The sequence below is a fragment of the Embiotoca jacksoni genome, unplaced genomic scaffold (assembly GCF_022577435.1).
Source record: "Embiotoca jacksoni isolate LCO1_2020_lvr unplaced genomic scaffold, fEmbJac1.0.p SCAF_8, whole genome shotgun sequence".
In the NCBI taxonomy this organism is placed as follows: Eukaryota; Metazoa; Chordata; class Actinopteri; family Embiotocidae; genus Embiotoca; species Embiotoca jacksoni.
In genome coordinates, this window is record NW_027185436.1 from 2,043,725 (window position 1) to 2,057,606 (window position 13,882).

Sequence of the window (13,882 nt, forward strand, 5' to 3'; positions counted from 1 at the left end):
ACAACTTCCTTGTTGTAAAGTTGGCAAACAGAATGAAATGCTCACATCTTAACATATTCATGTATTTTCTTTCTTTTTAACGTAATAAAACATTAAATTGTGACAGTTCTTAAAATCACTTCCAACTCTAACAAAGTGGAGGTTTGTTCTTTAGTCCTCCAGTGAACAGTGAACATTTCAACACGCTGCTCAAAGCTCACAGGGAACCAGTTTTACTACATTTGATCTTCAGCAGCAGTAACAGGAAACATGTTGTGCTGACATGTCAGCATGAACGTGTTCATTTACACTTTGATTAAATGTTGGGATTCACTCAAACTTCAGCTACATGTGGCACAATAAGTGGTGCACAGCTTATTGAATAAGTCATGTTTTGATCAAATGTAAGTACAGAAGGAGTTTTATATGTTCTGAATGTGTTCTTTGTGTTTTTAGGAGAAGGAAGATCTGTTTTAGTAAAAGTCAAATGTAGGTCCAGTGTTATTCATCCCAGTATTAAGCAGCAGTGTCAGTAACCAGCCAGCAGGTGTCAGTGTCGTTGTGTGAGCAGCGTATACTAACCACGGTATTAAAATCACCTATGCAGAGGCAGTGAAGAGGGTCAGGCAGAGTGGAGGAACTGATGGAAGAAGTAAAGCAGCAAAACAACCCACAGCAGTCCCAGATCAGACAAATGAGGGTCAAATAATGGTCGACTTAAAGAAGCTCCTCACTTTCATTGCAGGTAGTAAATGTTACAGTGGAGGTCAAATCTAAAACAGAGAGAATCCAGATCGTTGTTAAAGCAGCAGTCCACCACTTAGATATCAGCAGACTAACATGGGAGGAAGTAAGAAATGATCTCAGTATTCAGGCAAGTCAAATATGGGATGGATAGTTTTAATACACAATGATCCAATGAGAAGAATATGTAACTGTGGAGATCTGGACAAGTGAAGGAGAGTTTATAGTCATTCATTTGACTGACGGTCTCCTCCGTGGAACAACAGGTGACCGTGGTCCAACTCCTCAGGGTTAAAGGAGGCTCGTCATCTCCTTCGTCAAGGAGAATCCAAATCCAAAATCTACAGGGTTTTCCAGGTAACTCTAAAACCTAACCTGTATAAAAACAAGGCTGTTACTCTACGGCACGGGTGTCAAACTCGTTTTCACCCTGGTCCACATCAGCATTATGGTTGCCCTCAAAGGGCCGGTTGTAACTGTAAGACTGTATAAATGTAACTACTCCCTAACATATTGCTAAATAACTGTCTCTGCATTGTTTATTTAAGTATACAAATATTGCGCATGCATTTATATAAATGGAAAAATATACCCCAGCACATTTCTCAGTTATTATAACATAAATCCTTTTAATTTAAGGTTGAGAAGCCCACATTACTCTATCAAAAATCAAACTTTTACAGTGAATAACAAAGACAAATGTCATCAAACAAAAGTTATTAAATTAACTTTGTTTTGTTTTTTGTCTCAGTTGAGGGACAGAACTATATACAAATATTGTATTGTACAACACATAATTGTGAGCTGCTAAGAACATGTGTTGCATCTACATACTTCATTGGTTAATCATTGACAGCAAACTATCTGATATCAACTTTTATTACCTTCCTACAGAACAAGATGTGGCCTGAAGACTCCAACACAAACTGAACAGCCTTGTTTCCCTCTGATGATCTGACCAGCGTGAGAAATGAATTCTCAGACAGTCAGATGAACATATAATGTTTATCCCCCTGAAGTCTCATGTTTACTCTATCAGAGTGGTTCATGTACTTTGTCACAGACAGAGAAACTGTTTGAAGATCTAAACCAAACTTTTACCTTTAAAAATGTTCTGTATGATATTAAAGAACATGTTTTAATTGTTCTTGTGAGGATGTGATTATTTTGTATTTCAACATCTCAGTTTGAAACAGACTTAGAAGCATTTCAAGGTTAATTCACTTCCATTTTAATTTTCTAGTAACATACACAACCTTTTTCTAAATTACACACGTAATGTTTAAAACTGATCAAAAACAGCCTGATCAAATATCTCATAATTCTCTACTTCTTATTGTTGATTATAATAACTCTGTCTGATCTTTGGACTTTGCCTGACGTCTTTTGTCATCCTGCAGCTGCCTGTTAGACTTCAACACTCACTGATGCATCATAATAAACACATAAACACATGTTCTTCCTCATATTTTCTGCTTTTGTCATTTTTCAAAATAATGTAAATTACTGAATATGATCAAAACTTCCCACAAAACAAAATGTCTACGTGAATTTGTCCTCAAATATTTAGCAAAATCTTTCAACACTAAATGCTGTATTAACCATTTTTATGGGTTGTAGCGAATCAGACCCTGTTAATATATAATCGAATTGTTTTTCCAAACATGATCAGGCATAAAATTTGCTTGTAAAACCATGAATATCTTTACTGAGTACTTCCCAGAACATCATATACAGTATATGTGTGTAAAACAAGTATTTTCAACAGAATTGAAAAACTACTTTCACAAGAACAAATGAATTGAATGAAACAAACTGACTGATGCTGAACATACTCAACATCCTGTTGGAGAAATGTCACCTTTGTTGCCCCTCGTGGAGCTGAACAAAGAGAAACTACGTCCACATAATGCAACTGAGTGTTTGTAAATGTAAACATGTACTAAACTTTTAAATCATATGTATCAGAAACTGTTTGCCTCACGTTGTTTCACTGTGTGACTGTATGCAGGTTAGAATCTGCAGTTAAGATGGACGACATCTTACATGAGCGAGTTGGAACAGCCCAACCTGGCTGCCTTGTCTCTGTTATTGTGTCCTTGTTGTGTCTTTGACCTCTAATCAAGCGCTCACTCCCTGAAACACAGCAGCTCCTCTCCACTCGGGGTTCAGGTCGCACAGCAGATGTGAACTGAAACTGTTTTAGACGTGTCTCCAGTGTTTTACAGGCTTGCTTCAGAGAAAGAGAAACAGAGGAGGGCCGATAGATGAATATTTGATTGTGTGCTCTGTAATATTGATGTGGTTCAGAGGCCTTGAGTCCGGCTCCTGTGGCTACATTAGCACACCGGTAGTGTTTGAGTTCTCCCCGACCTTTTAGTAAAGAAAGCCTTTATGGTATTAATATGATGATGAATCGTGTCAGTATGCAGACACATGTTCAAGTATTTACTACTGAAGGTTTTTATTCAGTATTTTATCATCTCATAAATTGGACAATACCTTTTTTCTGTGTTGTAACCTTGAGCATGTTGTGCTGGCGGGTGTCTGCTGGTCATCAGTTAACAGCCTTACAAATAAGTGTGCAAGGTGAATGAAACTGCAGGTAACCATAGTTACCTAACCATGAGCCAACAGTCATCCGACACCGCCATGTTAAATGGAAGTAGATGACACATAATTGTACCAAATATCAATATCAAATTTGGCAGTTGATGTTCATGTTTCAGAGGGAGACAAATTATTGATACCATGTTCACAGTAAAGAAAAAATGGCTCGTCCAGGAAATCTGGCCAAACAAGTGTCCATCTCACGAGGCATTTTGGTTATTTAAGATCTTTTTAAGATCTCAATCTGTCTGAATTCTAATGATTAAATAGTCTCATGTGCAAATATTGTCTTAAAAAAAACAATATACAGCCACATGTTCATGGTCTTTTATTTAGTTAACATAAGACAAAGGCTCTATTTTCCATGTGTGTCCTGATTTTAAAAGTTTGTGTATAATGAAGGGCTGCAACTAAACATTTCATAACACATATATCTTTTTATTATTTTTAGTTGAACATGTTTTCTTCAGTAAAATTCATAACGTGCTTCATGCATGTGCCTTGGCCTCGCAATCGACAATAAAACCTTTTTGATTCTTTACAGCAAACCAGCGTTAATGCATTTATAAGAAGCAGCGAAATTCAAGAAAATAAACTCTGTCATGTGGTGGGTGTTTTTCCAGGACCGAAATGCAAGCTCACAGACTCGGGTATCGGCTCCAAAATACAGTCTTTATTGTGATAAACAAAAACAAACAAACAAAAGGTGGCACCTATCGTGTCCACTTGCTTCCAGTCGGGAGGGCAACTCGACCGACAGATCCGGGGAGACACGGCAGGCAGGGCAGCCGGCAGACCAGCGGAAGCAACGGCGTCAATAATTAGTGACGTGACGAGATGTGCCGACGCTAAGAAGCGTGTGTCGAGTAACGGAGGGGGCGTGTCCTCGATGCGTGTCGAGGCTGGCTTAATTTAGGGGAGGAGCCAAAAATGATGACGTCCGAAGCCTCGCTGCCCGGCTGTACCACGTGACTGCTTCGGGAAGTGGTTCAGATTTTGCCGGGAGGTTTGACAGCAATATAAACCCCTCAGGCTCCATTCAAAATGTGGGTTGTTGGTGGAGAGTTGAGGTCAGTTGAGAGTTTGGATAGTTTGGATAGTTTGGAGAGTTTAGAGAGAGAGATAGTTTGGAGAAGTTAGAGAGAGAGATAGGTGATAAGATGGAGCCAGCTGGGAAGAGGAGGATTTCCCCTGTGTGGGAACACTTTGATTTGATAACTCCTAATAAGCTAAATCTAACTCTATTTCAGACACATTAGGTTTGCTAATCAAGAACTGTATTTTTCACAGTTTCTTATTTTATTCAAAGGTGAGGTGTTTATTGTGCTCCAAGGAGTTGGGGTACAATAACAACACCTCATCCATGCTGAGGCGTTACCGTGCCTTGCATGAGAATAAGGAGGAAACTGGAGCTTCACCCAGCCAAGGTAAGTCATTACAATATTACAAATGCACAATCACAATTTTTCCCTGTTCACTTTTGTTTATTGTGCAAATAAAGACAGGTAACAGACACTGTATTTATTCTCTTTTAACCAGCCACCAGAAAACAAGAGCTGGATGAAGCCCTCGTCTCCATGATAGTGAAGGACACACAGCCCTTCAGTATTGTGGATGATGTTGGATTCAGGGCATTTGTGTCCAAACTGGATCCTAATTATGTTCTCCCTACAAGGCAGGTATGTATGGGTGCATGCATGAAACAAATGAGTACTTTATTGTGTCTCACAGTTCAGCACTATATATTTTTTCCTTTAGGCTCTGAAGGCCATGGTGGAGGCCAAGTATGAGTCAGCTAAGGAGAAGGAGAAGGCTAAAGTGGAAAAGGTGGCTGCTGTTAGCCTTACTTCTGACATGTGGACATCCACAAAACCAAAAACTGTTGAGAAACTGTTATTTCTGAATAAAAATGAATAAAATGTCCCCTGTCCTGTACATCATTGTCCAAGTTACACAAGCATATTCAGTCCCCTCTTCCTAGTTCCACAAGCACTTCCACTGTCCTCTGCCTACTTAAGCCCATACCATTTTCCTAAAGTGACAGAAAAACATGATTACACAACCTGCCATATCATATGATACTACCATTTTGGGAAAATTTACACACAGAATACATTCAAAAAATATTTTATTATGCACATATGTGATAATTTATGTACAGAAATTATTTGGTCATACATTTTTGTAATTCATAGTCATTCCCAACAGCCATAACAGACACAAAAATGCAATGCATCACATTATGTGGTTCAGATACAGCTGCCTGTGATTATACACTTGGCTAGTAGGTGGTTTCGTGTGCACATGAAGCTTTGAGAAATGAACCCTTTCTCGAACCAGTTGGCTGAAGTGGTTCGATGCCTCATGAGGCTTCATCTCACCATCACTATCAATAATCCTCAGAGTCGGGAGGGAAACTCCACCTACTGGTGACTTTGACAGGGAGCTCCGCAGGAGGAACAGGAGCCGGGGGAACGGGAACAGGACAGAGAACAGACTGAGGACGGACAGGTGGCTAACAAAAATGAACCCACAACCAAAGGAATGCAGGGGCAGGGTACATATAGCCCGGGGAGGTGATCAGGGAAATGCAGCACACCTGCAGGTGGTGATCAGGGGTGAGTGGCTGCATCTGCTGGGAACTGTGAGGGGCGTGGCCACGGGAGGTGAGGGGCGTGGCCACAGACAAGCAGACAGGGGACACAGGAGGAGGAGAGGTGATGGGGGTCAAAACGGAGGAAAAAACCAGACTCCTGACACTCTCCCATTTTGTTTATGTATCTACATGATAAATGACTTTGCATGTGGAAATTAGATTTTTACTCATATACACCTTTAATTCAGCGCTGCATATAAAAATCACATTTAGTAATGCTGAATCAGCAGGCAGCTCAGCCAGTGTCTCCCATCATGGAAAACCTTCCACGTCACCTTAAGAGCACTAACATGGACCAAGGGATGCTTTTATTTTGGAGCAACCTTGTTTCCATTTCCCCCCAAAATTCATGATTCACTTCAAGTAATTCAAATTATTCATCTATTTTAGAAATGACCTGATCAGTTTTTCATTTTCAAATCAATATTTAAAAAATGTCTTTACACAGAAAATTGTATTTTCAGAGCCTCTGTGGTGGGAGCTGCAGTTCCTCTCTTGATTTCATGAAATCCAAGCTTCACATGTCCACTGTGCCTGTGACTGCACTTTCAGGGTGGAAGGTGAAGGTGAAGAAAGGCTCGTCATTCACTTCCAGTGTTCATGATTCACCACTGAGATCCCACCGCAACTCATTTCATGTGGAGTTAACTGAGAACCTTGAACATGGACTCTTCTGTTCACCTCACAGCTCACAATTTAGTACATCATCAGCTTTCCGTCAATAAATTTGAAATTCTTCATCCAAAAGTCCATAAATCCATCTTTGGTCTCATGTCTATAAGACGTCAGTGTTGCTGTTTCTGCACGGCAATGAAGGTAAGGTCGCTTTTAAAAGAAGAAATAACACATCTTTAAATTAAAATTGAAATGATGAGATGATAATCAACAAATTGCAGCATTCATAAAATCAGTGCACTCAGAGGTTTCACCTGTACAATCTGTCTTGGTCTGGTTTGACCAGCAGCTTTGTCACTTCATTTAAATCTTATTACTGAGTAGTACTTTAAAATCACTGTGTGTATTCACCAACTTGATGACTTTCCTCGTATTGTGCCGCCATGTTTTAGCATTCATGATCCTGTAATTGTGACTTGTGGCCATAATTATCCAGCAAAAGTGATTCACTTACCTGTTGATCATGAAGAGAAAACGTGAACTTTCTACCGTTTACTTGTGATTGAAGTCAGCTATCTGTAGAGGGCAGTCTTTTATTAACGTTTCTCTGCTGCTCACAGTGCTGCTCTGTTCTGTTCTGCATTATGTTTCCCTCCTTTATGATTTTAGGTTATATCATCTTATCAATAGCAGTAAAGTTTGATGTAAATCCCTCGGTACTTTCACAGAGGTCAGAAGTTTAAAGAGGAGTTTATGCTCTCGAGTATTGATGCAACCAGAGTTGTTGATGTTTTGATGTTAGCTGTGGTCATATTTGTGTGCATGACACGCATGTGTACAGTGCACCAATGACTGTAACTGAAAACTAATGTGAGCCCATGTACCAAGTTCTCTCCTCAGATTAAATGTCATTTAAGATGCAAGAGAAAATTGCAGTTTTGTATTTCAACATCAGAGGTTTGAGGGTTTCTTTGTCTCTGATGTCACTGGTACATTTTTATAGTATAGATGATACCAGCATGCCAGCGGGCGCTGGGTTTCAAACTTTGGAGACTGCTCACTGATCTGAGCCAAAGACCAACAGTAACCAGCTGGTTTGACCTTTAACTTTAACTTTAGACTTGACATGGTTGATTACACACCTTTGAATCAAAGAAAAAGTGAAAATCCTCTTTGTGGTAAAGTACTTCCTGCATCTCAAGCAGGTCTCTGCAGGTTTATTTAAAGATAACATGTCATGTTATTGATCCCCTGGAGAGAAATGAATATAGAAGCAGAGGAAACAGACCACAGAAGCCAGAATCAGTGCAGATAAGCAGAATAATTTACAAATATGAATCAAAACAAAATCACGCTGCATTATAACTTTGACCAGTGTGAATAATGGAACAGACACACACTGCTAAAACTATGTGGACACCTGATCATGCCATCTGTATGTTACCTTGTCTGTTCAAATTCACTGATGAAAATATCAGTTTAAATTTAAATGGATATTGAACCTGTATAAAAGTATTCTTTAATTCTTAAAAAAACAGTTTAATATTATCAAAGTTTAGGGTTTTCTCAAAAACAGCTGCAAAAAAGGTTGTAACAGACTCTGAATCCATGGACCAATCAGGAAAGGGGGCCCAGTGTAAAAAGGAGAGTGAAGTCAGCAGACAGAGAGGAAGAAAACATGACGACTCTGCACAGGCCAGTCAGACACCTTATTAAATTAAGATTCAACACTGAGAGGAAGTTTGAGATGAATATGAGAGGAACCGACATGAACTCTGGATTGAATGGTTGCATATCAGAGCCATTCGCTGGGTCAGAAAGTTTTCTCTGTCAAAGCCCTGGAGAGTTTCATTGAGCTCCTGCAATGTTGTTATGACGGCTGAGATAATGCAGCATCCTGTCGTGTTGTGTGGTGTTTTCCTTCAAGAACGTGTGTGTCGAGCCATGAACACTAAATACATCCAGATCACAGGATCACATTTAAAGTTGATGTTCAGGATGAAAACCTGTTCAGGATAAGAAAGGCTGCTGGACATCGGCCCCTTGAACAAAGTCCACTTCCTGGAGGCGGGGCTTAATGATCCTCCTCCATGGAGAACATGCAGGAGCTCTCCAGGCTGCACAGAGACCAGGATCCTCTGGACCGAGTCCAGTCCTGATCCGGTTTGTTGTGAGACACTAGCTCCTCACTTAAAGACCGACTCACTAAAAGATGTTCTGCTTTAAAAAACACATATCATCGAAAACAACGACAACGAGTTTTTCTTCAATATCAGTAAAATAAATGAGAAGAGAAGAAAGAACAGAAAAGATGACAAGAATTCAACATGTATTATTTTCAGTAATCGTCTGTATGTTTTACAGCTGAGGTTTGATGATGATGAAAAGCAGAAAGTCAGCAGAAAGGACTCATGTCAGACAGATAATATTAAAAGTAAATCATTTTTAAACAGGTTTTTGATGAAGTGTCCCATCAAGAGACATGATTAATATTCAATAAGGAAACAGTGTTATACTTATATAAATACATATAAATAACTGTAAATACTTTTATCAACCTCTGCAGTGAACATTAATATTAAAAAGGTCAGAAAGTGGAAATAAAATATTCAGTGTTGAAATAACCAGCCTGAACAGATCTCTGTCTCCATCTTGTGGTGATCACAGGAATTAAAATCCCTCCATTCAATCACATCCTGAGTGTAAACTGTACAGTCAGTGGAGTTGAAGACATTCTGCAGATGGAAGAATTATGTCCCTAAAAAAATGGATCAAGTTGGAAACAAAATGAATTTAACACGGAAATAGTTTTTCTTTGTTGTCTTCTTTTGCCGTTTCCACACATTTCTTAAGATTTCTCACTTACATTACTGACCTTGTTCTGTATAAACTATAAAAAATATCACATAATTCAGCAGCGCTGTAAGAAGACCAAGTCTAAACGAAATTATTGTAAAACACATGTTTGAAAAGAATAAAGTTCAAAGATCCAAAACTGGAATCATTCATCAAAATATGAAAGAAAGTCAAAAACAGAAATGATGAAAAGACTGAAACAGATTTTATTACAGAGGATATATTCTACTTTACAATGTTGTGTTACTAAAACAAAGATGCTGATAACCTGAAATATCTTTCTGGATTATCTGATGTTTAACTTGATTTTTACAGACATACACTACCGGGTTGTAGACTGAAAGACAACAGACTGAAACTGACTGACTGTGGGAGAAATACCAGTATTGAAGTTATTACTTGAATTTGTTATTTTTCTTTTATGCTGTTCCCTTGATTTTCTGTGTTAATAACTATAATAAATTGCAGTTCAGTTCCTTGTTTTAAACTGCAAACATTTGCCGTGTTTCATTCACTCCCAGAGCGACCTAAAGACAGTCCTAAACTTAACACAGGAAATCTAGTGTGTTACATAGACTACACTAGTTATTAACTGCTCCTCCAAACTGAGTCTCTGGTCCGAGTTATCTGCTGTCAGCTCCAGGTGTTACAAATAGCTGCCTTTTGTACACAGCTGAGAGAATATGAGGAGCACTCGTTGACCATCAGCACCAAGAGTGACGGCTGCTCCACTGAGCCTGCATGTCACTTTGAGGAACAGCACTGGAGTCCAACAGGCTGATTAGAGGCAGTTCAGAGAGTGAATGATCTCCAGCAGGGGGCGCTGTCACACAAAGTAAAACACAGATGGACTGCAGACTGATGCTTCTAATGGAGCTGCACAATAAGTTGACTTTAGTGTCGGATCAAACAGACGATCCAGTCAGAGACAACAGCAGTTTATCACTGTAGAACAAGAACCAGCTTCCAGTCACATTATTGATCAGGGCGGCACAATTATCACTAAAATGGCACCAATGTGTCTGATAAATCATGACTGGAGGATTTATAGAAGCTGAAATCATGAATGAAAGTAAACAACTGTGCAGCCCTACATATAAACTACTTGATCTGTCCTCCTCTCGTCTCTTGAGGTCAGTGAGATCTCTGCTGCCTTCCTGTCAGCTGTTTAGTCAGATGAAGCGTCACTGAGATCAACTGGAGCCGCTGTGTTCACTCTGAACTTCTGCCATCTTCTTTCTCCAGTGACTGAGTTGCACTGACAACACTGAGTTGGCTTCTCTTCGTAGGGTGTCTCTCCCTCTTTTCCCCTCCCTCTGTCTCCAACCTTATTCAATCATTTCTCTGCAGTTGTCTCTTTCTATTTTCCCTTTGTCTCTTTCGGTAATTTTTGGTTTTCTTCTGCATAATAATACGAGTCCTCTAGTTCTCTGATTCTTGGGATTATTGCTCTGTTCTCTTACGTGCTACACGTGTTTCTAACTTCAAGACAATGTGTTAAGGTGTTATCCATAAAATGACAGTTTCAATAGAAACTTCAAGGTCTCTGTGTTTAAAGACATAAAACTGCAGCGTGGTTTTGATCTTTTTTATTGACAGAAATAAACCAGAACATAGATGAACTCACATTTCTGACAGTTTGATCATATTTACTCATCAGGTAAAGAACTGAAGTTCTGAATGCAGCTTCAAGGAAATCCACAGTTAACAAGAGGAAATCCTGAATGTGATGATGTTTCACATCTGACATATGAAGTGAGAGTTTCCATAAACACACCAGAACAAACAGCAGCTGAATGTTCAGGAACTATGAAATAAAGTATTCACTGCAGCCACTAAAATACACTCAATACAAAGACTGAAGGAAAAGTTCATCATTCATCAAGAACATTTGCTCCAATGTGAACCATCACTGTGTTTATCTGAGATGTTTATTATTTTATGGGAATTTATGGACTAAAATGATCAACAGGTTTATTAGAAATAGTCTTTAGTTGCAGCTTTAATCAAAACAATCTGCAGTTTTCTTATAAATTCTCAGTTTGTTCTGAAGCTTGAACAGGAATATAATTTGTGTTGAACATTATCAAACAGTTTCCACAAACTTTTCAAACAGTCAAGAAACAAACATAAAGAAGGAGATTTAGTTTGTATGAATAAAAATGAATGAATGTATAAAATATATCAGACAGTCAACAGTAATCTGCACTGATGCACATTTTAAACACATAACAGGTGAGTTATTACATGAACGTCCACTGTTTGGTCCGTTCTGCACATTAAACATGAGCTTTTATTAAAACAAGTAAAGTAATGAACTGATTTATTCTAATTTGGAAAAAATAAACTATCAAAAGTAAATGTTAAATGTCAAAAACAAAACCAGGTAAGATGAAACTTTTCTGTGCTCATATTGTTTAACATTAAAACCTTGTTAGAAACCATTTTGTTCAAACTTGATCTTCATTCTTGGAGAATTAAAGAACCACATTTATGTTTTAACATCTTATTCAGTGATATTTCATGTTTTGTAGAACATAAAACAACAAAGGAATGTAATTAAAGTCATATTTCTTCTTTAACAAGGATTTCTACATTTTCTCACTTAAAAAAGAACAAACTAGAAAAGTTTAAGATTCAAAGATAACTTCCCCCCAAACAAATCATCACCACACAAACAACTAAATCACTTCCCTGAATCACTCTGACAGACTTTGATATCAGAAGTTTTGGCATCACCAGCTTTTCCAATATAGAAATATGGAAAGAGTTTCTCAGTGAAAGTGTCTCTGTGAGTGTAGATGTGAGTCATGTCTTCAGGGTTGTAGAAGGACACCTCCCCCATGTCATAGTCCAGCTGGACTCTGATCCTCTGGAGACTCTTCTTCACTCTGACAGTCTTATTAAGACTATAAGTGTATTCTCCACTGCGATGCAATAAACACCAGACTCCATATTCTGGTGAAGGATTTCTTTCTCCCTTCCTGTCAAATGACTCTTTAACTAAACCTATAGTCCAGTAAGGATGGTCTCCCACCTCCACCTCCCAGCTGTGTTTCCCTGAGCTGAAACCCTCAGAGCCCAGAACAGTAGAATATTTAGTGTTTCTCTCTGGATTGTCAGGAAGCTGCTGGTTTGTGTCTCCACGTCTCACACTGATCAGATCATCAGACAGATGGAGACATTGGGGTGCAGTGTTTGGGTCCAGAATGACAGGACTGAAGTGGACCTTCTCCTTCATCTTCTCCCAGACTCTGAAGGACAGGTTGCCCAGGTGTTTGGCCACATCTATCAGCGCTCCTGAGACCAGCTGTGGATCTGACAGTGAGCTCTGGGCTCTGGCTCTGGTCTGAGTGGCTTTATAACTGCTGAGGAACGGCACGTTGTGTTTCTGCAGGTCTTCTTCAACAGCACAGATACTGTCTGACAGAGAGGAGATCTGCTCCTGAATCCTCTTCATCTCTCTGCTGATAGTCTTCCCCTTCTGCTCCTCTTCCTCCCTCAGAGCTGCCAGTCTGGACTCCTCTTCCTCTTTCAGGAACTGGTGGATCTTGTTGAACTCTGCTCTGATCTGCCTCTCTGTGGACAACAGCTGCTTCTTGGAGTGTTGACTCATTTCATTGTATGTTTCCTCCACTTGTTTGTATTTGTCCTTCTTGTCCTGCAGAGACTTTAAGTCAGATTTCAGCTGCTCCTTCAGATCACTGACTGCTTGTTCTACAGGAACCACTTTGTGAGTCTGGTGGAGAGAAAACTCACAGACAGGACACACAGCTCTCTGCTCGTCCTCACAGAACAATTTGGGTTCTTCTTGGTGTTTTCTGCACATCACCTCCATCTTCGTCTGTTCGTTTTCTGTCTCAGATGATCCAGATTTCTGTCTCCCAGCAAACAAGTCAGCCAGTTCCTTCAGTGTAAAATTCACTCCAGGATCTTCTTTAGAAGATTTTCTTTTACAAATTGGACAGTTTTTGTTTCCAGCTTGTTCCCAGAATTTCTTGAGGCAGCTTGAACAGAAGTTGTGGCTGCAGCTCAGAGACACAGGATCTCTGAAAGTCTCTGAACACACATGGCAGCTCAGGTAACTTTCTAAAAGAGATCTCTCAGCCATTTGTAATTGAAGTCTTTTAAAAGCAGGACTCACCAAGTTACAGTTTCTTCAACTTTCCACTTAAATTCCTCCAAATAAATGTTGTTCAGCAGAGATCTCACACCCTGTAATGGCGTCTCCGCTCTCTTCAACAATGTCAAAATCTACTTTCATTGTCTCTCACCTCGTCATGTGTTAAACTATTTGCTGTTGAAGATAAAATGTAGTAAAACTGGTTCCCTGTGAGCTTTGAGCAGCGTGTTGAAATGTTCACTGTTCACTGGAGGACTAAAGAACAAAGTTTAAAGTGATTTTAAGAACTGTAAGAATTT

General features: G+C 39.3%; 1 protein-coding gene across 1 annotated transcript; it reads right to left on the reverse strand.

Annotated features, from left to right (window-relative positions):
- Window positions 1-11,034: 11,034 nt before the first annotated feature.
- Window positions 11,035-13,680, reverse strand: LOC138191485 (nuclear factor 7, brain-like). The gene has a single exon (XM_069138332.1). It carries the CDS (start codon window positions 13,569-13,571, stop codon window positions 12,147-12,149), a length of 1,425 nt encoding a protein of 474 aa, XP_068994433.1. The 5' UTR covers window positions 13,572-13,680; the 3' UTR covers window positions 11,035-12,146.
- Between the last annotated feature and the right edge of the window lie 202 nt (window positions 13,681-13,882).